The 26,619-nt window shown below is 39.2% G+C and overlaps 2 protein-coding genes across 5 annotated transcripts in view; both read left to right on the forward strand.

Annotated features, from left to right (window-relative positions):
- The window catches only part of LOC130915634 (zinc finger protein 75A-like), a 28,758-nt gene extending 19,618 nt beyond the window's left edge, over positions 1-9,140 (forward strand). For 2 of the 3 annotated variants that reach the window (XM_057835577.1, XM_057835569.1), the window contains one exon: positions 6,502-9,140. In XM_057835577.1, the coding sequence (XP_057691560.1) occupies positions 6,502-7,395 (894 nt within the window). In that variant the 3' untranslated portion in view covers positions 7,396-9,140. The remainder of the gene's footprint in view (positions 1-6,501) is intronic. The other variant, XR_009063112.1, reaches the window with a different exon arrangement.
- Positions 9,141-11,424: 2,284 nt separating this feature from the next.
- Positions 11,425-25,894, forward strand: LOC130915541 (gastrula zinc finger protein XlCGF57.1-like). Of its 2 annotated transcripts, XM_057835562.1 has the most exons (3): positions 11,425-11,511; positions 13,505-13,626; positions 23,963-25,894. In XM_057835562.1, the coding sequence occupies exons 2-3, from the start codon at positions 13,621-13,623 to the stop codon at positions 25,511-25,513; spliced, it is 1,557 nt and encodes a 518-aa protein (XP_057691545.1). In that variant the 5' UTR covers positions 11,425-11,511; positions 13,505-13,620; the 3' UTR covers positions 25,514-25,894. The 2 variants fall into 2 exon arrangements, with proteins under 2 accessions (XP_057691545.1, XP_057691543.1); XM_057835560.1 differs by lacking the exons at positions 11,425-11,511; positions 13,505-13,626 and adding an exon at positions 18,596-18,652.
- The last annotated feature ends 725 nt before the right edge of the window (positions 25,895-26,619 follow it).

Consider the following 26,619-nt stretch of genomic DNA (forward strand, 5'->3'; position numbering starts at 1 on the left):
TTCCTTTACCTTAGTGTTGTGGATGCCACCGTTGAGCTTCCGCTGTTCGTCAAAGCCAAATCGATCCTGAGCTTCCAAAAGTTTTTAAAGCAATCAGGCTTTGAATGTGAGTGGTCGAGCGCTCGTGTTTGCTGAGGCTTCGTGGTAGTTTTTTAATGTCACAATATCTCGTGTTAGTCCAGACATTGGCACAGGTTTAGAAGAAAGGGCAGGGAAAGCAGCAAAGGTGATTTTTCGAAGGACAGCCACATAGCCAGTCTTTTCAGTTTTACCAGTCCGTTTGAAAAGCGCGAACCTTTTAGCTCCGGTGTTGTGTTAATCGCGTCCACTTTTGACTGTAAGTCCACTTTCACGTACTTTCAGTGCGGCAGAGTACTATCTGCCGCAACCTGTGCCTTTTCACTGCGGTTTTATTTCCCATCAGCAAAACTAAATGTGTCGCTAACAAACATTAAACTTTAAGGGTTAATGACATTAGCAAGACTGTGGAAAATCAGGCCAAATAAACGTATCTGGAAACATTATAATGGCGACATGCAGATGTACGGCAACCAGCACGCTCCAATTCCATGTATCAACCCAGTTTGTTATGGATTGCGCATTCAGAGGTGAGGCTTTACTCGTTGCTGCCGCACCTCTCTTTTCATTTCTTTATTTGAACTGGAAATAGGCAAATTCAGCAATTTTGACTATAAAAAAATGTTTGAAATGAGTCATACATAAAGAGCAATGGACAAATATTGATATAAATTTGATGCTATAATTATTTTTTTGTCATGATGACAGGTGAGGCTCTGCCTCCCCTGACCGCACGTCACTGATACATAGGGATGAGGTTGATAGCACAATGATCTGAAGATCCCAAGGGAGCCAAAGGGATGGCCTTATAAGCCTCTTTAATTGAACCATAGCACTTGTCCAAAGTCTTATTTTTCCTAGTTGAGCATGTGACATATTGATAAAAGTTGAGGGATTTACTCAGTATGCAGTTATTAAACTCTCCCATAAGCAGACAAGGGGCATCTGGGGAAAGAGATTGAAGTCTCTGAGTCACTTTACAAATAGTGTCAGCAGCAGACTGTATGTTAGCTTTGGGGTGAATATATATTACAGTCACAAATATCTGGGGAAATTCTCTTTGGCGATAGAATGGCTGAACAGAAATGGAGAGCAGTTCGATGTCCAGAGTGCATAACGATTCCCTGACGGTGACGTTGCTGCACCACCTCTGGTTTATGTATACACACAAACCGCCACCCTGAGATTTCCCTGTGATTTCAGCATCTCTGTCTAACCTGACAGGCGCCCCAAAGCCGCTGATCGACAAATCCACGTCCTTGTCTTTAGATGACAGCCATGTTTCCGTGAAGGCCATGATACAGGCATTCCTGTATGCCTGTAAGTGGTTGGAATTTGCTTGTAGCTCGTCAATCTTTTTCCTTAGCGACCGCGCGTTTGCGAGTATTATTGGAGGGAGAGGAATACGGCGAATTTTTTGTCGCTTTAACCGAAGTCGAACGCCACCTCTCCTTCCTCGCTTCCTTTCCTTACCAGAGTTTTCGCGATCATTTTTGCGAACATTTCCAGGAGACCTGTGCCTGGAGATCTCTTCTAGAATATCCCCGGTTACCAGCAGATCGAAGTTTATATTTCCCAAACTCGGATTGTTCCATTGCATCAAACATTCCCGAGAGTATGTCCTTACCGGCTCACGTTGCTGCCGGCTACTTCCGCCTTGGACATGGTGAATCCGCAAAGTCCATAAGATGATCACGTACTGTATCTCCATGACTACTGCTTTAATAAACAATCGTTCTAGTCCATTTTCATCAAGCAGCGAAATTAAAGCAGGAAAACATTTTCAGCAATTCTGACAAACAAAAACGCAGACAACGAGCACACTTGCACACTACAGCCAGAGTAGCTCCCTTCCCCCCCTCGCATATGGAGGTGAAGGGAAAAGACAGGGCATTCCTGTTATCAGATGTGTTTAGATTTAGAAAAAGGCTGAATGTGGAGTGCTGCAAAGTGTGACAGCAAGTAAAGCCGAGATGGCCGACAAGGGGAAGCAGGCCAGGCTGAGGCACGCAGCTAAGCACAGGAAGAGGGCCTGTGAGATTTTAGTGCAAGCCAAAAAGAAAAAGAAATGAACTTTGTTCTCAATACTGTTAATGCTTATGATAGTTTTTTGTCTACAGTTGTCCAATAAAGACTTGTATATGTTAAATTATTATGTACTGTGTTTAATTCGAGATGTCTCGTGTTGCAATATGAAATGCACTTTTCCGCGCATGCCGTGTGTCCATGTTACTTTGTCACCTTTTTCACCCCTAACCAGTTTGCATGCCTGCACTGTACAAGTATAAAAAAGTATTCGTTGAAAAGAATACTCAAGTAAAGAGTAACATTGTGAGTAACTGTGTGGAACGTGAATATTTGTTAAATATTGGTAGGCCAAAAGATGACACAAAAAGACTCAAATTCAGACCAAAACAACACTTAAAACATCAATTAGTAACCGTTTTATCTTAATACTGCCTTGATTAGGTGACGATGTCAACCATTAGTTTTTTGGGACCATATTACGATGCTGATACAATATTTTCAACCACTTTTGGAATTGTTTTGACTCCCCCGCCCTTTATGCACAGTCGAGTGATAAAAATTTGACTGAAATAAAATATAATTTTCTTGTGGGAGAAAAAGAAAACAAATACATATCATTTGTCCAAAGAGCATGAGCACCCTTTAGTGGAGAAAAAATATTGTTACCTTTGATTGGTATAGTGGAGCATGTGGTTATTATTGCATTGTCTCATTGGTGAAAATGAGAGAGCCTCTGTCGGCATCTCTGGCAAAAATCAAGTCAATATGTAGAATAAAGAGGAAAAATATCTATTGCCCTATTGTCGTGCAACACATTTTTAACACCAATTATGCTTCTCAGCCCACCTTTAAATAAAACATGAAGTTAGTGAATTCATCAATTTATATTAGGGATGTCCCGATCCAGGTTTTTGCACTTCCGATCCGATACCGATATTGTTTTGCGCTTCCGATCCGATACCGATACTGGCCGATACCGACCTATCTGAGCATGTGTTAAAGTTATTTAGCCTCCTTACTTAGTTGTCAGATTCATGTTGAAAAAGGTTTTAGTACGCTTGATAACAACTAGCCAGCTGAATTAGGTGAGTTTGAATAACACAACGGTTGGTAACAAGAAACTGACCTGTTTATTCAGTGACAAACACAAAACATTATAAATAACAAACAGAAATGGCATAGTCAGTCAGTAAAACATGCAAATAATATTGTAAACTAGAGATGGGAATCTTTGGGCACCTAACGATTCGATTACGATTATGATTCAGAGGCTCCGATTCGATTATAAAACGATTATTGATGCACCCCCCCTCCTTTTTTTTTAAAATTTGTATTTTTTTTTGTTTTGTACATTAGTTCCAATAGTGTTCAAAAATACTCTCGGGCTAAACCAAACTACTATTTCAGTATCAAGTTTACATATAGCAGTAAACAAAAATACAAAAATAACAGTAAATAAAAAAACTCCAGTCCCCATTCTGTATCAGCAGCTTTAAACTACATTCAATTAATTGAATGTTGTGAATCAACCGTTAAAGTTGTTAAAATTGCTCCCGTTATTCCATAATTTCCCTTTTGTCTACTTTCGACATGTGAAAGTTTTAAAACTATTTTAAAGATAGATTCAAGTCAATATTTTACCGATTTAGGAGTATTTTAGATAAAAAGTTAATTAGGTTTGCTTGGAAGGTTCGCTACAACAGCCTTGTAGGGGAGTGTACTGCTTTAAGATGGCGGCCGTTTACTAACGCCCACATCTAGATTTTTGTAGGTGTTCTGCTGACGCTACCAGATCTATAATGCATCTAGTCGTATATAAATGATATCTACCGTAACATTATGTGGATGTACTTTGTAGCAGCTTTTCGGCAGCAGTCAGGTATGTTGTTGTGTTTTTTTATCTCGTGGCATGAGTTGAGCTAGAGCCGTGAGTTGAGCATTGACATTACCCGAGGGGCCGGGTAATGAGAAGCATGATGTTTAGCTACTATCGCTCCGTTCCTCATTCACCGCGCGGCGCGCTGAGTGTGTTGTACTTCCGCTTTATTGGCATATTTCAATAATCGGAATTTGGATGTTTGTGAATCGTTCTCGAATCTTCCACGGCCGAATCGCGAATAATCTAAGAATCGGAAATTTTGCACACCTCTATTGTAAACTGTCTTAAAAAAGCAAAACACACTAACAACCTCAGTGGAAAATCCCACAAATCCGCCAAGCTATTAGATGCTTTTAATGTTTCGTGCATTAGTTGCAAAAATTGTATAAAAAGCCTCTCAGGTTCAAATAAACGTTCAGTATCAAGTTAACATTTTAAAACAGTAAATAAAATACTCAAGTCCTCATTCTGTATCAGTAGCTTTAAACTACATTCAATTCATTTAATTTTGCGAATCAACTGTTAAAGTTGTTAAAATTGCTCCCGTTATTCCATAATTTCCCTTCTGTCTACTTTTGACATGTGAAAGTTTTAAAACTGTTTTGAAGATAGATTCAAGTCAAATTTTGCTGATTTAGGAGTATTTTAGATAAAAAGTTAATTAGGTTCATTTGGAAGGTTCACAACAGCCTACTAGGGAAGTCTCCTGCCTTAAGATGGCGGCTGTTCACGAACGCGTCTGGTTTTAAATACTTCAATGTTGCTAATGCAGTCGAGTCTGTCGTGTAGCATCTACTGTAGTTCTACATACATATGATATTTATTATCTCCAGTAAAACGACGTTGACGTAGTTTTTAGCAGCTGTCAGCAGCAGTCAGGTATTCTAACCCTTATGCAGCGGCATGAGTTGAGCTAAAGCCGTGAGTTGAGCGTTGGCATTGCCCGGGTCTATGACAAGCATGATGTTTACTCTCAGGACGCAATGCGGTCCTTTTCTCATTGCGTCCCGAAGACCGCGCTGTGTATTAGTTCCGCTTTACTTGACATATTTCAATAATCGGAATTTGGATGTTTGTGAATCGTTCTCGAATCTTCCACGGCCGAATCACGTGTTGGATGGTGCGTCTTTACTCACGTGAGATAATGGCTCGTCATTCAGAATGAATTCTTCGGCAATGAGTCTTGTTATTCCCTGGGCTTTGGGACTGTCGAGTGCCAGTTTGTCATGCATAGCAAACGTTTCTGCCAGTGTTAGTTGCGTAGGACCTTTTTGTCTTCGGTTTTCTTAACATACTCCTCATATTGTTTGTGGTGGTATTTCGCTAAATGCTTGATTAGGTTGGTTGTATTAAAACTTCTTGCAGCTTTACCACTACGCTTGACTTTGTTGTGGCATATGTTGCTCTCTGCCTCCTCATCTTTGTCGTCCTTCAAGGGGAAATGATCCCACACAGCTGACATTTTTACCGATAAAGTCTCTCGGTAAATTGGGAGACGCTAATGTAAATGTGGTGTGATGAAGGTGTGCTGTAAAATGCGGACTGGATTTTGGGGAAACCGAAGCAAAAACTGGAATGGATTATGTAAATCGGTGCGCTGGAAAACCCGGACCGGACTTTAAAAAAATGGATCGGAAGTCTGGATCAGAATTTTTCCCGTGTTCCGATCCGATACCAATGTGCATTTTTTTTTGCCCATATCGGCGTCCGACGGGACATCTCTAATTTATATAGGTAGTCCCCGGGTTACGAAAGAGTTCCATTCCTACGCCGGCGATGGAACTCGAATTTCCGCATAATTCGAAATTAACCCTTTTAATACCGCCTTGATCTCGAAATAACTATCCAAAAACAAGTAAGACACACCATTGTACTGTCCTCGCCAAGATGTTGAAGATAAGTCCGTGTGGTTTCCTGACTTTATTCAGCTTCTCATGACATCAACATTTGCAGAATGAAACTAAAATAAAAATGAACTGAAATCAGTTTTATCGTCAATAACAGCAATTCAAAGTTTTGTCGATAACTCGCTGCTGATACAGCAATAACAATGAACACAAACGATTAGCATGTATCAGTTAGCGTCCACACATCATCAAAAACAATCACACAACTTGCCCCAAGTATTTCACAACAATTGAAAACACACAAGAAACGGTACAAAAGGTGTTGCCTGTGGATGCTTCAAAAGTAAGAAATGTGCGCTCAGGGTCTTTCCTCTCTAACACTCGGCTTCTTAGCGGGAGCAAATGCGTTCTTCGTGTGTAAATGCACTCTGACTTGCAAGTGTCGCGTGCGGAAGTACTACCTGCCCTACGTTTCCTACGCCAAAATAAAAGCATGCATCACAAGACAAAAGTCAACATGATAAAAGACTGGAGACTCCAGCGTCGTAAAGTTAAAATCGTGTCAGTCAAGTATGTCGTTACCCGGGGACTACCAGTTTTTCTCTATATAAATCCGCCGTCAGCAAATCACGTGATTTTTTTTTTTTTTTTCATTTTTCCCCCACCCAGAGTCCCGCAGACGTCACTGTAGAAGATCTTCACCCTGAGAACCCCGACCCCATCCACGTTAAACAGGAGGAGGAGTCCGACATGCCGTGGATCAAACAAGAGGTGGAGCCAGAGACCCCTGACATTAAAGAAGAAAAACAGGAAGTTGAAATCCTCAAGTTTCCAATGGGTGTCGGTGTGAAGAGCGAAGAAGACAAAGGACCAAGCGAAGAGAGCGGAGCAGCGAACCCTTTGAGAGACGGCTCATTTCAGCACGTGACAACAAAAGGAGAGGGACGATCGCAACCGGACGGCCTCTCAGCTCCTCTTTCGGACAGCGACGAAATAACGTCACATTCTTCTGACTTTGATACTGAGGAGGAGGAGGATGACTTTGACCAAAATGTTTCAAACCCCTTAGACAAGTCGTCATTTAAAAGAGACTCAAAAGAATGTACGGTTGGGAAACCTTTTCGCTGCTCGCTTTGTGATAAAACATTTCCTTGGAAATGCAAGTTAAAGGTACACATGCGTACACACACTGGAGAGAAGCCTTTTGCCTGCACACTTTGTGATAAAAAATTCTTCAGGAAGGCAAATTTAAACAGTCACTCAAGCACACACACTGGAGAGAGGCCTTTTGCCTGCACAGTATGTGGTAAACAATTCGCCCAAAAGGCAAGTTTAAACATTCACACAAGAACACACACTGGAGAGAGGCCTTTTGCCTGTACAGTTTGTGGTAAAAGATTCATCCAGCAGTCAAAATTAGTATTTCACAAAAGAACACACACTGGAGAGAAGCCTTTTACCTGTACACTTTGTGATAAAAAAATACTCCACAAAGGCAAGTTTAAACATTCACACAAAAACACACACTGGAGAGAAGCCTTTTGCCTGCACACTTTGTGGTAAAAGATTCATCGAGAAGGCAAAATTAGTATTTCACACAAGAACACACACTGGAGAGAAGCCTTTTACCTGTACACTTTGTGGTACACAATTCGCCCAAAAGGTAAGTTTAAAAATTCACTCAAGAACACACACTGGAGAGAAGCCTTTTGCTTGCACACTTTGTGGTAAAAGATTCACCCATCAGGGAAATATAAACAAACACACAAGCACACACACTGGAGAGAAGCGTCATGCCTGCACAATTTGTGATAAAAAATTCTTCTCAAAGGCCGATTTCAACATTCACACAAGAACACACACTGGAGAGAAGCCTTTTGCTTGCACACTTTGTGGTAAAAGATTCACCAATCAGGGAAATTTAAACAAACACACAAGCACACACACTGGAGAGAAGCCTTATGCCTGCACACTTTGTGATCAAAAATTCTTCAGGAAGGCAAATTTAAATAGACACACAAAAACACACACTGGAGAGAAGCCTTAAGCCTGCACACTTTGAGAGAAAAGATTTAGTCATAAGACCAGTATAGAAAGACATGTGCAAACACACTGAAATACATAATGATATGAAATGACATAAAGAATGAAATTAATTTTCAGGTGCTGTTCCTTTTTCACAACTATCCAATATACAGTATATAGCGGAAAACACACAAGGCTGATCTGCAGTTTCTGCTCTTGCACCCCTCTTTTCAATGAACTGCAGTATTTTAAGCCAAAAGAACTGTTGTGTTTGATAGAACAATGTATGCTACCATAGCAGTTGCATGGAGCATTATGCCCCTGGACAATTTTTAATTCGTCCGTTTTACCCTGGAGACCCCCGTTTACAGACACTGAATAACCGATTCTGTTTGTTTCCTTCGTTTCGTTGCCGCTGCTGTGCTCGCTGTCGATAGTCTTCTGTTGCGTTGCAGTAATTATGTCACACTTCCGGGTTTGGGAATACAGTATTGATGAAGAGCTTAAAAAAAAAATGCAGATCATCCTTGCAGTTACGCCTTTGAAATGACATGGTTGTTTCGACGAACTTGTCCAAAGTTTATGTTCGTAATTGTCACGACAAGGCGGCATGGAGGAACAGGCGCGTCCATAGTCGGGGGGCGGCGGGTGCTTGAGCTGCAAAGGGGCAGGTTCCCCTTTTGACTGGGCTTTTTTGTTTTTTTGGTGCGTATGTGTGTGCTGGCTGATTGCAGACACGCCACCGAGAACTTTAGTTGAACACTGAAAAAACATTTAAAAGAAAAAAAGCCGTCTGAGTGCCTCTAAGCCGGCGCATACAACCCCCCCATTCCTTTTCGACCTGGGTGTGTGGTGAGGAGTCCCAGGACATCTGGTGGTTTTAAACATGGTTTTACCCTGTGAAACTGAAATTGTGAAAATTGTTCCACCAGTTTAAAAATAATGAATACATCATTTTCTCTTTTAGTTTTCTACTTTTATAATTGATTACCTCCCAGGCCCATGGCTATTTCGATCCGTGTGTCTCTACTATAGGCAACCATATTTGTCCGTTCTCTTCACAGCGTTATGTAGAAAGGTACGCATGTTTAAGTTCTCGTTATGTTCTAAATTTAATATTTGCAGTCTGTCTCTTAATTTCAATTTCTTAATATGATAATTTGGTCATTCCATTTCTATGTATTTTTTCGTAAAAATAAATATTTTTGTGTATTACCTGCTAGTCACCCTTGTTAAGTGTTCTGTCTTCTCTCTCTTCACAACGTTATTGTGAAAGAAATTAAGAAAGCTTTAAAAATAAAAGCCAACAGGGAATCAGATTTTTTTTTTATTTAAGATTTATATTTCATTATGTAGACATGCCTCAGAAAGAGGTTGAGGGGTTTAAAAAAAAAAAAGCTGGATGAGGCTGTTAACTCATTAGCTCCCAAAAACGTATAAATACATTCTATCTTTAATTTTTAAATTTTTTATAAAAGGCATCTATAGGTTCCGATGTATCCAAGGTACAATGCACAAAGCTCAAAACCCATTTTAAAGCAATATAACTGACCACTGGAGCTCAGTAGCGCATTTGGTAAGAACTCATCTCGGGCCAAGAAAGGAGCTGAAGAAAAATAGGAAACGGAAGTTGGAGGGATCTCGTGAAGACACGTGAGAATTTGAGAAAAATGTGGAGAATGATCGGGAAAAAAGGCAAATGACAGTAGAGGAGTGTTTTGAAAAGAAAACGAAACAAGTCAAAGAAGGATTTTTAAAAAATCTATCTTGACGAGACAGACGGTGACGTCAACAACAGCGTCAGGTTCCACACGTGCTCTGCGGAGCTCACGTTGCATTACTCCTTAGCCCAAGGTTGAAACCAACGATGAAGATGATGAAAAAAGTGAGACCGATCTTGATCCGGACTCATCAGATTACCGTCCTGGGAGCCACCTCATTCAACCGGGAGCAGCCAAGAGCCTTCCCCGTTGTTATGTGTGCAAATAGTTGAACAGTTCAATAGTTTAGTTCTGTGTAAATTAGGGCTGTCAAACGATTAAAATTTTTAATCGAGTTCATCACAGCTTAAAAATTAATTAATCGTAATTAATCGCAATTCAAACCATCTCTAAAATATGTCATATTTTTCTGTAAATTATTGTTGGAATGGAAAGATATCTATATACATACAGTGGGGAGAACAAGTATTTGATACACTGCCAATGGGAAAACCCATTGGCAGTGTATCAAATACTTGTTCTCCCCACTATATATATATATATATAAACATTCAACATACGGTATATAAGTACTGTATTTGTTTATTATAACAATAAATCCACAAGATGGCATTAATAACATTCTGTTAGAGATCTATGGATAGAAAGACTAGTTCTTAAAAGATAAATGTTTTAGTTACAAGCTACAATAATTTTATATTAAAACCCCTCTTCATGTTTTCGTTTTGATAACATTTGTAAAATTTTCAATCAAAAGCAGAGTTAATATAATAATAAGAAGAATAAAACTAACAATAATAAGAATAATGTGACCAAAGTCTGAGTAAACTTTATGTGTATTTTGCGTAGCTGTTTTGATTGGGAATGCTAGTTCACTTTGCATTGCTGTTCCAACCTGACAAGGGCGCGTACATTGTGTTCCTCACTGCTCTCCGCTATCTCGGCCCGGTCCAGGCTAAGACACGTTTGTTGTTTTCCAATGGACTACGTCGCCGTCATTGCCCCACCGCCCCCAATTATTCCTCTCAGGCACTCAAATTTTAAATGTCTTCTGTTTATTAAAACCATAGTGTAATCACCAATCTTATTTTATGAGGTACTCCAGTAGTACAGGCAATAAAAGCAGGTGTGTTTAAGCATGATCGATGTTTAGCAGGTCGAGTAATTCTGAAAAAGTATTTTATAACTATTTTAAAGCTCTTCTCTGTTCAACATAAAGATCAAATTTTGTCGAGAGTGTTATTTGGGGACATAGCTGATGTTAATTAACAAATTGAAAATACCAAAAGAAATAACGTTTTTAACGACATATTTATCAGTTTATCAATTCATTTATAGCATAGAATTTAAAAAATAAACAAGAATAATGATTTTTAAAAAATATATTGGCAGTTATAATCTGTATTCTAATTATCAATCATGTGAAACTACCCGCTTTGAGTCTAGGCGTCTTGACAACAGCGACCTCTCCTGGCCGTTCCTGCCTTGCACCCTTGTTCTTAGGAATGGTTAGCGAAGAAGAAAAAAGTTACTGAGAAGCTTCAATGTTTAAATATGAAGCGAGTTCATTGTAATTGTAATTGTTCCTTGATGGAAGAAGTGCAGAAGAAGCAGGACAGTAAATTGGATAAAGTCAGTGTATACATTTACGAAATATATTAATTCTGAGCCTTCAAACTGAGGTATTGATAGTGATGACTATGATTCGGATATGTTGATCATATTTGTTGAACTTTTTTTTTTTTGACTCCAGAGATGTAAAGCCGTGATGGAACTTCCAAACGCTTGATCATATAACGCTGAAGTTTCAGCACCTGAACGTTTCTACTTCCGGTTCACATTGGCGCAACCTCTGTGTAACCATCCGGCGTTTGCTGTTCTTTCGTGTTCCCTTTTCCAAACCAAACAACCTCCATCAAAGCATTTTCATTGGGTAAGTACCGATGTAAGAATTTAGTGGACTAAAAAGTCCCATTTTAAAGCATCGTGGAAATGGTTGGCTTCATGCAGGGGTGAAAGTAGTAAAAATTTCTTGCCGGTGTTCTGTCAAAATTTTCTCCCTTATAAAATGTTGCTTCCGAAGCTTTTGTGGCGCTGATAATGCCCTGTTTTACATTCAGTTGGACTCTTAATGTTATCCAAAGGTGCTAACTAAACTAGACACATCATAAACATACATGTGCAGCACGAAAATGGCGTAAATTAATACTTAACGACACGGCGAAGTCGTTAACAGTGAGAGCGCGGGGTGCAGTTGCTGTGTGCAGTGAGAACTTTTGTACATGTCTTTACATGATCAAACTTAAGTAAATATTCCTTTCTTTAAAGAAAGTTTGTAGTGTTTACTTTGGAATCGCTGCATTCGCGGCCATTTTTAACGTTACGCGCATGCGCAAACCCGCAAGGTAGCAATTTTTGATGGGTTGCAAAATTTGTCAGAACACCTGAACTCCCCGAAGTGAAGGTTGCCACGCAGCCAGAAATTTTATCCATTTACGTCAAAACTTTTTTTCTATCCTGGCACCCGGGGGTCTCCGTAGGTGCCAGGATAGAAAAAAATAAAAAAATCATAGCAGATTAGTAATCTGTACCCACAGATTAGTAATCTGTGGGTACAGATTAGCTATGATTTTTTATTTTTTCTATCCTGGCACCCGGGGGGCTCCGTAAAAACTACTGAAATGCAAAGAAAACTGTTTTGGTCAGTTATTTCTATAACACAAAAACTGATTTTCATTCAAAATTGTATTTTTTCAATGATTTGCAAAATAAAAGTTAACAAAACAGCAATAACCCCATCCTCCATCTCCTAATTTTTTATTTTCCCTCATTTCCTCACATACCAAATGCCAAATCTGAACTACTTAAGAACATAGGATGTATATTAAAATTGAAGTTAATGTAAACATTTACTTTTTGTTGTGTTTTTTAATAATAAAGATGTAAGTAACATACATTCAGAAAAAAAAGTACAAATGACTTATATTATGCAGAGTGAAATGGAATATATTTTGAAGATGGTGCAAACATTGGCTTTTTTAAATCATAAGGAAATGAATAAGTAGGCTAACATAAATGAACAAATATAAGTCCAAAGTGCACATTGAAAGCTAAGATGTTCTGAATCTCCCCATCAGAGCAAATAAAACAAAATATGATAAATAAGCCTCTTGCCTTGATTTTAAAGATTTGATCCATTTTATATTGCATTGCTGTTTTTTTTGTCGCATCAATTCAAACTTTTTTTTTTTTCTTTGCTCTTCCAGAAAACATGTACATTTGAACCCATCAGAGCAAACTATCTCTGGTGATCACATGTCAGTATGTCAGCCAATTGAATGGATAAATGAGTCGAGGCGTTTTGCTTTGCTGCATGCGTTCGCACATTGACGTGACTCGTCATCGTCAGACTCGGCTAACGGCAGCAGCTGGGGAAACCTCCATTCCGTCCATGGAATAAAATAAATAATAAATATCGGTGGAAACGGATTACACTACACAAGCCCTTTATTATTTTTGTTAACACTTGTGTATGTAAAACTGATGTTGGTAGATTGTTTTCTTCTTGGAGATGAAATGCATGTGTGGCAGCTTTGTATTTTTCATTTTTTACATAGCGTTTTGACAGTTGCCGTCATATTGTTGGAATCAAAGCACCGTTTTGCCGGCCCTGAATCTTATACCGGAACTGTGTTCCTGACAGTTCTGGCCCACTTTCACCCCTGGCTTTATGTTGAAGCTTCGCAGGCTTACTTAACTTAGTTTAGTTTAGCTTAGCTCGCTAGCTAAGACACGTCAACGCATTCCGATTGCTTTGGCTGAACGCCACTTCCTATTTGTGAAGTTTGTTTTCAAGAAACGTCGATCGGTTAACATGAGCGTAATCACTTTTGATTGTATGAAACGCTTCTCGACTTGTCTTTAAGATGCGACAAATTACTAATGACTGGAGGCCAACGCAATCCAAAACATCAAGTCAAAGATTACAACGTGGAAAATAGGGAGAGGAAATCCAGGTCTTGACGAACAACTGAAAAACAAAATGAAGGTAAGATCATGACATTAGTTGTTGTATTTTTCATGCAATATCAGACTTGGTTTGATTTGATTGTTACTGTAGGGAATTACTTCTCAAATAGTGGGGCGCGCACCCCCACTCCTCCCAGGGGGCGTAGAACGATGCAGGGGGTGGCGCATGTGACCTCTGGGAACATTCTTTTTGCCGTAAAAGAATCAGTGGATGGCAGTGGCACTCTCATTTTCAGAGTGTGCCAAGGGAGTAGGTTTGGTCTCAATATTGGTAGGGACGATATAACAGCATAACCTCCATGTCCACTTTTTGCTTGAGACGGGACATTAAGACCAAGCAGATTGGGTGAACGCTGGTCAGGACTACACTTCTCACCAATGTGAACCAAATTAATTGATAGGCAGTGTTGGGAATAACGGCGTTATAAATAACACCGTTACATTACGGCGTTATAATAACACCGTTACATTACGGCGTTATTTTTTCAGTAACGGGGTAATCTAGCTAATTATTTTTTCCGCCGTTACAACGCCATTACCGTTACTGACAGTCAAAAGCAGTGCGTTACTTACTTTGAATAAATTGAAGAAACTACCAGCCGTAGCGAGTCTACTCTGCACTATTTATTTGTCATCCAAGACTTGGGTTGCGTTCAAATTCATTGCAATGAAAATAGTAAACACACATAGTCTACCTTTGCAAGAATGATGGAGTTGCCGTTTGATATGGTCATAATATTCAGGTCCTGCACCCATCCGCAGCAAAACTGTTCGTGTAGCTTTGTAGCGATTTATAATTTCGGAATGGCTGATGAGTTTAGTAACATACACCAAACAATAAATACAGCAGAATGTCCATTTCGGGTAATTGTGGAAGCCCGTCGACAAATTTACTCCATTTGTCTTCGGCTTGCTCGTAAGGGTCAGCATTGTTCACATCCTCAAGTTTGATCACATAAGTTCTTCGCCTTAGTAACGAGTTTGTCTCTTTATCGAACTGGCAAGTTAAAGTTTAATGTCCCGCGAGTCAATCCTGCTTCCAATATGGCTGCGTTGTTGTCAAATCTCACGTGATCCCCCATTCTGTGACGTAAACGCTCGAGCCAAATAGCGCTCAGAGCCGGATCTCGGGGATCTGTCAATGACTGACTCTTAGAGTTGTGTGTATTTTTTTGTGTTCCTGTTTTTGTAAATATATATATATATATATATATATATATATTAGGGCTGTCAAAATTATCACGTTAACGGGCGTTAATTAATTTTTTAAATTAATCATGTTAAAATATTTGACGCAATTAACGCATGCACTGAATGACCCGCTTTCATAATGCCTCAAACAGATTACAATGAGGCCGTTTATGTACATTAAGAGTGAAGAGAATGCCACCGGCCACTTGGGGGCAGCGCCGTTCCATACTCATGTTATTTGTTCTAAAAGTGGGAGAATTAGTAGTTGTGAGACGTTTATGCTGTATTCACAATGCAATGCAAATTGCTATATGTGCTCCACACATATTTCGATAAGTTTTCTTTCTTTTAGTGGCAATTATGTGTCTCTTGTTGTATTTTGGGTAAGATATGTACAGATTTATTTTATACAGTAAAGGCGAGTGGACACAGGCGTTCTTTGGACCGCGCCGTTTATTGGCATAAGCTTCTCCTTCACAACAAACATAAGTATCATTTAGTGAAAGCACAACAAAAATAATATTCCTAGCTCTCCCAAAAAAATAATGTTCACAAAAATAAAAGCACTTCAGTCTATAGTAATGAGGCCCTATTCTGACACACAGTTAAACAACAATGCCAAATGAACTGGCATTCCATATCAAAATAGCTATGCAAAATTCACGTAAAACTTATTATTGTTATTTTTATTCTTCTTATTATTATATTAACTCTACTTTTGATTGAAAATTTTACAAATTTTATTAAAAAGAAAACATGAAGAGGGGTTTTAATATAAAATTACTATAACTTGTAACTATAACATTTATCGTTTAAGAACTACAAGTCTTTCTATCCGTGGATCACTTTAACAGAAAGAATGTTAATAATGCCATTTGTGGATTTATTGTTACAATAAACAAATACAGTACTTATGTACAGTATGTTGTATGTATATATCCGTCGTGTGTCTTTCCATTCCAACAATAATTTACAGAAAATATGGCATATTTTAGAGATGGTTTGAATTGTGATTAATTGCGATTAATCACGATTAATTAATTTTTAAGCTGTAATTAACTCGATTAAAAATTTTAATCGTTTGACAGCCCTAATATATATATATATATATATATATATATAAATTTCAGAGCCGGTGTTTTCACACACAAACCAGAACAGCGCAAACACACACACGCAAAACAGATGCAGAGGGATATGATGGCAGAGCATTCAGAGGAAAATTTGTCCTTTACGAGTTGGAGATATAAACACTATTTCAAGTTGGTCTAAATTAAATGAAAGAACGTGCATGTAAAGTGTAATTTATGTCCTGGGGCAAAGCTTTTGTCTACATCTGTGGTAAGCAATTCAAATCTGTTTATTTTTGTTGCACTTCAAGTGTAGGATAAATCTGTTGCTGGTGAGGTGCAATAAATATTACTATCACACAACTACTTGTCCTTCTCTATTCAACTGACTCGAATACTGCTCAGAATATGTCAAATATTTTGACATACAACAACTTATTTTTAAAGTAACGGAAATAGTTACTTTCCCTGGTAACTAGTTACTTTTACTATAGAGTAATTCAGTTACTAACTCACTTTTTGGAAGAAGTAGTGAGTAACTGTGACTAATTACTTTTTTAAAGTAACGAGCCCAACACTGTTGATAGGTTAAATTACTAATGCAAAATAAATCAATACAAATTTATTTAACCTCCACACTGCAAATTTATAACGTCTTAATCTGAAAAATTTTCTTAAATCTAGTCGAATAATTTTCTTCATCTTGTTCTGAGTGTCAAAGGCTGATTAACAGATTAATGCATCAGATTCTTCCACTTACTTTAAGTAGATATTACTATTACTACAATATTTGTTCTTGTTAAGGCCATGCAGCTACAAATTGGTCATTTTTAACCTAAATCAAGAAAAAATGGCTTTCAATTAATGTTTTAAACATTGTCTATTCTTAAATTAATTACATTTCTGACAAGTTTTTTTCAGCTTATTTTCAACTAGATATTTTTCTTATTTCAAGAAATCTAAGTGAGTAAAATTTACTTGAAGCACTAGCAGATAATTTCACTTATTTCTAGTAGATTTACACTGAAAACATGGGAAGTTTTTTTTTGGTTTGGGTTTTGCAATGCATGTGTATTGGTTTCGGTGGTACACCGTTTGATTGAACATTTGTTTTTAAAAACTACTAAAGAAACATTTTGAAAACTTCCAGAATAAGTGTCTGGATTCTATAAGCAAATTTAAATTGCAATATTTAAACACAAAGGTGGGTAGAGTAGCCAAAACTTTTACTCAAGTAAGAGTACCGTTACTTCAAGATAATATTACTGAAGTAACAGTAAAGGTCGTCGTCCAAAAAATGTACTCGAGTACAAGTAAAAAAGTATAAAGTGAAAAGAATACTCAAGTAAGAGTAGGGATGGGAATTGATAGTTTTACGATTCCGATTCCATTATCGATATTGCTTAACGATTCGATTCTTTATCGATTCTCTTATCGATTCTAATTTGGGGGAAAAGAAGAACAAACGTTTTGATTGTCATTGAGTTTGTTTAATCAGAAGTCACAACCTTACAAACTCACAACAATGTCAAAACAGGCCCAAAGCCTCAATATTAACTGTGGCAATAAGTGGCAAATGCACAAGAAAGTGTAACATTTTACTGAAACATTTTTCTAATAGAAATAAAAAATATTGGTATATATTGGTATATAGGTCGTTGGTTTGCCGTTGGCAATATGTGTTAAACTTGCAGGGGTCCCCAAACTTTTTCCAGTGAGGGCCATGTAACTTTTCCCTTCTCTGATGAGGGGCCGGGGTCAGTTTGTAACAGAAAAAGTGTGACGATTGCAGGAGTGCCTAAATGTAAAAATGTATTGTTTTTCAGACAGCCACAATCAAATAACCCTTTCTGGATATTTCACGGAACAAAAGTAAATAAAATAAAAATAATAATATAATGTAATAATAATAATTAATAACAATAACACTATTAATCAAATAGATAATAACCAAATAACCCTCTCTGAGTTCTTCACAGAAAAAGGCCAGAAAATAAATAACACTATTGAGAAAAAAAAGATTTCAAAATGCTCTGTGGTATTGTTCAGGGGGCCGGACCAAATGTCAGGGCGGGCCGTATCCGGCCCGCGGGCCGTAGTTTGGGGACCACTGTTAAAGTGTATTATTTACCAGTATGCATGCCTTTTTGTTTTTATGGTGCTTTCACGCTCAAGTGGGGGCGCCCTTGCGCTTCCTCACGCGAAGAAGAACGCGCTCACGTGAAGAAGAGCGCGCTTACACGCGAAGAAGAAATGCCGCATCCAAGCGAGTGAGCGAGTTAGAGAGGGAAGCACTGCTACGACCCTACGTTCTTTCTTAAAGCTGTAGTTGGAACTAATTTCTTCACATGCCAAATAGGGTCACAAGTAAAGTAATTAAACATTGTCCAACAAATAAAGCATGAAAAAATAATTTATATGTTGTATATTTGACAAAATAGTCGCGTTTCCGAAGTTCGAGCCTGAAAGGGGACGAACCCGGAAGTAATACGTCACACCGGGAATGCCATGGCACCTCCATACATACGGCCGCCATACAAAGCCCTTCAAACAATGATCCAAACAGCTATATAAGCGATAGATCAAGCGCAAGGGAGGAGATCCAAGTTTTTGAAGAGTTGGAGGAAGAAGAGGAGATTGGAATTTTATGTTATTAGCCAGACGCCAGTCAGGATGCCACAATGGAATTTTATGTTATTAGCCAGACGCCAGTCAGGATGCCAACAATGTGCCTAGACTTCCTGACATGGAATGGATACAAGACCCATCGAGATTACAACATTGGTAAGATATAGGCTGTTATTATTTTCATGATTTGAAGATGCAGGCATTTGCACATAATTTTATGGTTTTGTCTATCTGATGACATTGTTAAAAAAATAAAAAAATCAGACTTCATGTTCATTTTGGCAGATCCGGCTGCTCTCGTGCATATTAAATAATAAAACAAAAACGTTGGGGGGGGGGGGGGGGGGAGATGAGTCGTTGTTATATCTTGACCGAGTGACCCACACGACACCTTTATTGGCTTTTACAACTTTACTCAACGTCTTGCCAAGTGACTGAACAATAACGTTTTTCTCTTAGTGAAGGAGTAAGGCACAAACAATAACACATCTAAATGACATGCGTACACTCTACTGGTCAACTCCCGTATTACAACTAAATAATATCCACTATATCACAGTCGCCGATGACTTTCTCCACTTTTTTGTGGCATCAATAAGAAAACAAAGTGGCGTCTAATGGCGTGAGGAAATGTAGTTTTTTCACACAAGCGAACAGATTACAAAGCACCAATTCAGTGTTGTCCCGAGACTACATTTCCCATGATTCACTGCGTGGCCTGCGCGCTCGCTGATTCGCTGCCAGACATTAAAAGCAACACTTGTCACCTGTCAGCGGCTCTCGCAAAGCGGCGAAATACAAACTAGAAGGCTATCTGCAACGTGACCGTGAATTATCGCGACGACGACCCGCTTATGTGCACATCCACACCCCTTTCCCGATTGATAGTGGATTAACCCTTTCGGACAAGATCGTAGATGACGCACAATTTAAACACGCTTAACCTAGCGAACGCAACAACAACTATGATCGGGGATAGCCTCGGCTAACGTCGCTAGCTTATACTGTTCATTCCACAACAGTTGGCAGCCTCTGCTTTGACAAAGTCATCAGTCATCTATCCAAAAATCACACTTACTTCTTCCTACTTCTTACTACTTCCTTTGGCCACTCATACAACTTTTCGTTTGAGTGAGAACAAAACATGGCCATACACCGCCGTGGCATCTTACCGAGAAACAATGCAACAAACAATACTGTTCTATGGCGGACTTCCCTCGCACTTCCCGGTGTGACGTAATTTCCGAAGATTTCCGAAGATTGCCAAAGAAAAGCATTTTCGTTGTCAAGGGCGTTGCTATGGGTTAAACAAAGAATCTGGAAGGGTTGCGTAAAAAAAAAAAATGAAAATATGCTTATAATTGTTTAGCCATTGATATTATTCAAAAACATGGTTGGCCAACCTTACTTCAAAGTTCCCCTTTAATGTTTGTAAAATATCTACAGAGGCAACGCCTGTATGTATCATCTTTTGTGGTGTTGTTGTGTGTTTCCACTCGCGATCGGCCACTTAAATCCAGTTGTGTAGTGGTTTGAACAACGTGCTAATGCTAGTGAACGCATGCTAATCGTGTTGTTATTACTGAATTAGCAGCTAATCATCGCTGATTTACGTTGATGCAAACCTGTTTGTTATTGGGGATGAAATGAATTTGTTTCATTTCTATTTTTAGTTTCACTCTTCAAGTGATGGTTGAATAAAGTCAGCAAATTATACCAACGTCTTCTGTATTGTCATTTCGGAGTTTAGCTAGCTGTATAGCTGTCTTGGTGAGGACAGTGCAGTCTATTCCCTCCCGATGCAGTTATCTCCACCTTCCCTCCTGATGCAGTTATCTCCACCTTGCAATGATTGCAAGTCGTGTTGTTGTAAATTTTCCTCGTGAAGTGAAGACACACTTTCGAGCGTTTGAACCAACGTGCTGTCATTGTTATGTTTACGGCTGCAATGCTCGTGCTAAACCATCGTCACTTTTCATTTTCACCCTCTTTCCTGGTGAAGTGTAGCCAAACTTTGGAGCGGGTGGGTCTTGGCGCCATGCTAGTTTGATGCGTCTGGACAACAAGGCAGTCACGACCAGTGTTGTTAATAACGGCGTTACAATATAACGGCGTTACTAACGGCGTTATTTTTTTTCAGTAGTGGGTAATCTAATTAATTACTTTTCTCATCTTGGCAACGCTGTTACCGTTACTGAGGACGGAAAGGCATGCGTTACTATATTGGTCGAAAAGTCTGAGGGAGACGGACTCACCGAGACGACAGAGCAGGAGTAGGGAGGAGGCAAGAAAGTTGTGACGCCGAGCAAACGCGATGCTAGGTAGCTCCAATAATACATGTTGTAGCCGATAGCCTACAAACTACGCCCGCATGTTATGGTAGATATGGTAGATATCACATGTACTGTACATAGATATAACTAGATGCAAAATGACAGACATGGCACTAAATGAGTTAGTAGACAGCCGCCATCTTAAAGCAGTAGACTTTTTAGGACGGCTTTGTTGTAGAGAACCTTCCTAGCGAACCTAAGTAACTTTTTATCTAAAATACTTCTAAATCGGCAAAATCTTGACTTGAATCTATCTTTAAATGATGAAACAGTTTTAAAATGTTCATATGTCGAAAGTAGAGAGAAGGGAACTAATGCAATAATGGGAGCAATTTTAACAACTTTTAACAGTTGATTCAGGGTAAAGGGTAAATTAGGGTAAAGAATTGGGCTCGGGCCAATTGTACCAAAAACCTTCACAAAAAAACTTCACATAGTGTGGCCAATGTTTTTTTTTGTTTTTTTTTGAGGGAAAAAAAAAAAAAAGTAATTATCACCAATTACTTTGCCAAGTAACTAATTACTCTTACATTCAGGTAATTGAGTTACTAACGCAATTACTTTTTGAGAGAAGTAATTTGTAACTATAATTAATTACTTTTTTTCACTAAGATTAACAACACTGGTCACGACACAATATGTGTCTTCAGGACTCGTTAAAGGGATCGTTAAGGCTTTTTCATTGTGATGTCGAGGCCTCGAAACACTCTGAACCGGTTCGGAATTGGAATCGGATTTCGATTCCCATCCCTAAGTAAGAGTAACATTTTGAGTAACTGCTTATTTTTGTTTGTTTATTTATTTATTTTTTTTAAACAATGGTATATGAACCATGATGATGATACTGGATAATAACACATTACATAACCGCATTAAGCCCAATAAATAATTACAAAAAAATAATAATAATTGAATTCCAATGAGAGAAAAAAACAAACAAAAATGAGGCATTATTCGTCCAAAGAGCATGAGTGTCCTCTGGTGGAGAAAATAGTTCCTAGTTTGAATAGTGAAGAGTTCCTTCATTGTTACAATTTATAAATTAAAAGGAGCATATATCCGGTTTTCCTTGGTCAATCAGTGCCAAATAAAAACTGGGATAGAGGTTGAAATCCGCACTTTCGAGTCTTGTTGAGAGCAGCGCTCAATATCAAATACTTCATTTTTTACGGTGCTAAAGACGACATGATTGAGCAGGCTGGCGTGAAGCCAGGCAAGCTTGCGTCTGATTGGTATAATGGAGTCATGTGATTATTTTTGCGACGTCTCATTGGTGAAATCAGTAGAGCTACTTGTTACTACCAAAGCTGTTACAGCTACTAATCTAATAATCTCATGTTTATTTAGAAAAGTTTTTTTGGATAACTTTGAGAGTCCAACTAAATATAAAGAGTGCTTATTTACCACCACAAAAGCTTCGGGAGCAAAATAGTATCGGGGTGAATAATTTCACTGAACACCGGCTGTGAACACGTGTCTGAATGTGGTGGTGGGGGTCAAGTCATCAGCCAATCAAACTTGCATTTGAGGGGGGAAAAATGGACTAGCACATTCAACAAGTGAAGAGAGGTCAATGTAAGTATCCTGAAAATTTGGTAGTGTTATGTTCTACCGTCCCTATGCAAACCTATGCCCATGGAGTGTGCACAGTATTTTTTTTAACCAAACGAGCACACAGAACAGAGCTATGAAGAGGTGTGGGCCGTTTTTTGGGCAGGACTCACGCAGCGACCCACTGTCTTCTCCGGTTCTCACATGTCCGCCCGAGAAGCACCATGTTCTCCTTGGGAGTGTCACGACGACTGCCCTCACCTCTTATTCAGACCAAAACAACACTTGAAACATCAATGATTAACCGTTTTATCTGAATTGTGGCTTATTGAGGTGACGATGTCAACCATTCGTTTTTTGGGACCACATTACCTTGCTGATACAATATTTTCAACAACTATTGTAATTGTTTTGACTCCCTCACCCTTTATGCACTGTCGAGTGATAAAAATTTGACTGAAATATAATTTTCTTGTGGAAAAAAAATATACATATATACCACCCATCCAAAGAGCATGAGCGCCCTTTCGTGGAGAAAAAAAATTGTTAACTTTGATTGGTATAGTGGAGCATGTGGTTATTTTTGCAACGTCTCATTGGTGAAAATGACAGAAGAAAAAATCAAAGTCAATATGTAGAATAAAGGAAAAATACAGTATCTATTGTCTATTGTCATGCAACACATTTTTAACACAAATTATGCTTCTCAGCCCACCATTACTTAAAACATGAAGTGAAGTCATCAATGTAAACAGGTAGTCCCCGGGTTACGAACGAGTTCCATTCCTACGCCGGAGATGTAACCGGAATTTCCGCGTAATTCGGAATTAACCCTTTAAATACCGCATCGAAATAACTATCTAAAAACGCGTAATACACACCATTGTACTGTCCTCGCCAAGATGTTGAAGATAAGTCCGTGTGGTTTCCCGACTTTATCCAGTGTCTCATGACATCAACATTTGCAGAATGAAAGTAAAATAAAAATGAAATGAAATCAGTTTCATCGTCAATAACAGCAATTCAAATTTTTGTCTATAACTCGCTGCTGATACAGCAATAACAATGAACACAAACGATTAGCATGCATCAGTTAGCGTCCGCACGTCATCAAAAATAATCACATCAACTTGCCCCAAGTATTTGACCACAATTGAAAACGCACAAGAAACAGTACAAAAGGTGTTGCCTGTGGATGCTTCGAAAATTACAAATGTGCGCGCAGGCTCTTTCCTCTCTCACACTCGGCTTCTTCGTGGGAACAAATGGCTCCTCCTTGTGTGTGTGCGTGCGCTCATCTTAGCGTGAGCAAATACGTTCTTCGTGTGTAAATGCGCTCTGACTTGCAAGTCTCACGTGCGGAAGTACTACCTGCCCTACATTTTCTTCATCAAAATAAAAGCATGCATCACAAAACCAAAGTCAACATGATAAAAAAAAAACGACTGGAGAATCCAGAGTCCTGAAGTTTAAATCACATCAGTCGGGTACGTCATAACCCGTGGACTTCCTGTTTTTCTCTCCAAATAAATCTGACATCAGCAAATCACGTGATTTTTTTTTTTTTTTTTCCCCCACCCAGAGTCTCGCAGACGTCCCTGTTGAAGATCTTCACCCTGAGAACCATGACCACCTCCATGTGAAACAGAAGGAGGAGTCCGACATGCCGTGGATCAAACAGGAGGCGGAGCCAGAGACCCCTGACATTAAAGAAGAAAAACAAGAAGTTGAAATCCTCAGGTTTCCAATAGGTGTCAGTGTAAAGAGCGAAGAAGACGAAGGTACAGCCGATGAGAGCGGAGCAGCGAAACCTTCGAGCGACGGCTCATTTCAGCACGTGACAACAAAAGGAGAGGAACAATTGCAACCGGACAGCCTCTTGGCTCCACTTTCGGACAGCGACGACATAACGTCACATTCTTCTGACTTTAACACTGATGAGGAGGAGGATGACTTTGACCAAAACGCTTCAAACCCCTTAGACAAGTCGTCATTTAAAAGAGACACAAAAGAATATGCGGTTGGGAAACCTTTTCCCTGCTCACGTTGTGATAAAACATTTCTTCGGAAAAGCAAGTTAAAGGCACACATGCGTACACACACCGGGGAGAAGCCTTTTGTGTGCACGTGTTGTGGTAAACGATTCACTCAGAAGGGACTTTTAGTATCGCACACAAAAAATCACACTGGAGAGAAGCATTTTGCCTGCACACTTTGTGATAAGAAATACTTCACAAAGGCAAGTTTAAACATTCACACAAGAACACACACTGGAGAGAAGCCTTTTGCCTGCACCCTTTGTGGTAAAAGATTCATCAGGAAGGGAGATTTAAACAAACACGCAATCATACACACTCAACAGAAGCCTTTTGCCTGCACATTTTGTGGTAAAAGATTCACCGACAAGGGAGGTTTGAACAGACACACAAGTAGACACACTGGAGAGAAGCCTTACGCCTGCACACTTTGTGGTAAAAGATTCATCGAGAAGGAAGGTTTGAATAGACACACAAGCACACACACTGGAGATAAGCATTTTGCCTGCACACTTTGTGATAAAAAATACTCCACAAAGGCAAGTTTAAACATTCACACAAGAGCACACACTGGAGAGAAGCCTTTTGCCTGCACCCTTTGTGGTAAAAGATTCATCAGGAAGGGAGATTTAAACAAACACGCAATCATACACACTCAACAGAAGCCTTTTGCCTGCACATTTTGTGGTAAAAGATTCACCGAGAAGGGAGGTTTGAACAGACACACAAGTAGACACACTGGAGAGAAGCCTTACGCCTGCACACTTTGTGGTAAAAGATTCATCGAGAAGGGAGGTTTGAACAGACACACAAGCACACACACTGGAGATAAGCATTTTGCCTGCACACTTTGTGATAAAAAATACTCCACAAAGGCAAGTTTAAACATTCACACAAGAACACACACTGGAGAGAAGCCTTTTGCCTGCACACCTTGTGGTAAAAGATTCATCAGGAAGGGAGATTTAAACAAACACACAAGCACACACACTGGAGATAAGCCTTACGCCTGCACACTTTGCGAGAAAAGATTTATTCAGAAGACCAATCTAGAAAGACATAAGCGCCAACACACTGAAATACATGATATGAAATGACATGAAGAACGAAATTATTTTTCAGGTGCTGTTCTTTTTCACAACTATCCAATATACAGTATATGGCGGAAAACACAAGAGGCTGAAAAAGCAATTTCTGCTCTTGCACCCCTCTTTTTGATAAAATGCTGTATTGTAAGCCAATTGTGTTTGATAGAACAATATGTTTATATGCTGCTATAGCAGTTTCATGGTGCATTATGCCCTCGGACTAATTTTAATTTGTCCGTTTTACCCTGGAGATCCCCGTTTACAGACACTAAGCAACCGATTCTGTTTGATTCCTTCATTTGTTTTGTTGCCGCTGCTGTGCTCGCAATAGTCTTCTGTTGCATTGCAGAAATTATCTCACACTTCCGGGTTTGGGAATACAGTATTGAAGAAGAGCTAAAAAACTTAAAAAAGGGGAGGGGGGGGGGGACACAGATCATCCTTGCAGTTACGCCTTTGAAATGACATGGTTGTTTCGACCAACTTGTCCAAAGTTTATATTCGTAAATGTCACGACGAGACGGCATGGGCATGGAGGACCTGGCACGTGCATAGAGGGGGGCCCCTACATGACCAAAGTTCCCCTTTTGACTGGGCTTTTTTTTAATTGTTGGTTCGTAAGTGTGTGCTGGCCGAGTGCAGACACGCCACCGAGAACTTTACTTGAATACTGAAAAAACCTTTTAAAAGGGGGAAAAAAAGCCGTCTGAGTGCCTCTGAGCCGCCGCATACACCCCCTCGCTCGCTGTTCCTTTTCGACCTGGGTGTGTGGTGAAGTGTCCGAGGACATCTGGTGGTTGTAAACACACCCAATTAAACCGTGTTCGAGTAAACTGTGAACATTCTTACACCAGGTTAATTGTGGGGATTTTAAAGAAATAATTAATAGAAAATTTTTCTTTTTTAGTTTTCTACTTTTTTAGTTTTCTACTTTTATAATTAATATGTGAAAAACCCCTATAATTGAACCCCTTCCTCTTCCCTATACCCAGTGAAAACCATGTGCTTGTACCACTTCCTAAACTGGGTCATGCTTGGACATTGCTTGAGCTCTCATCTAGTTTATTCCACAGCTTCACTCCACAGACTGAAACACAAAAACTTTTTAATGTAGT

This window comes from Corythoichthys intestinalis, chromosome 1 (genome assembly GCF_030265065.1).
Source record: "Corythoichthys intestinalis isolate RoL2023-P3 chromosome 1, ASM3026506v1, whole genome shotgun sequence".
NCBI classification, from domain to species: domain Eukaryota; kingdom Metazoa; phylum Chordata; class Actinopteri; order Syngnathiformes; family Syngnathidae; genus Corythoichthys; species Corythoichthys intestinalis.

Bases quoted from the DNA above. Each gene is read 5' to 3' on its own strand.
- LOC130915541 (XM_057835560.1), top strand. From the start codon at position 18,620: ATGGATACAAGACCCATCGAGATTACAACATTG. The intron at 18,653-23,962 runs GTAAGATATAGG...TCCCCCACCCAG, and splicing joins CCATCGAGATTACAACATTG to AGTCTCGCAGACGTCCCTGT.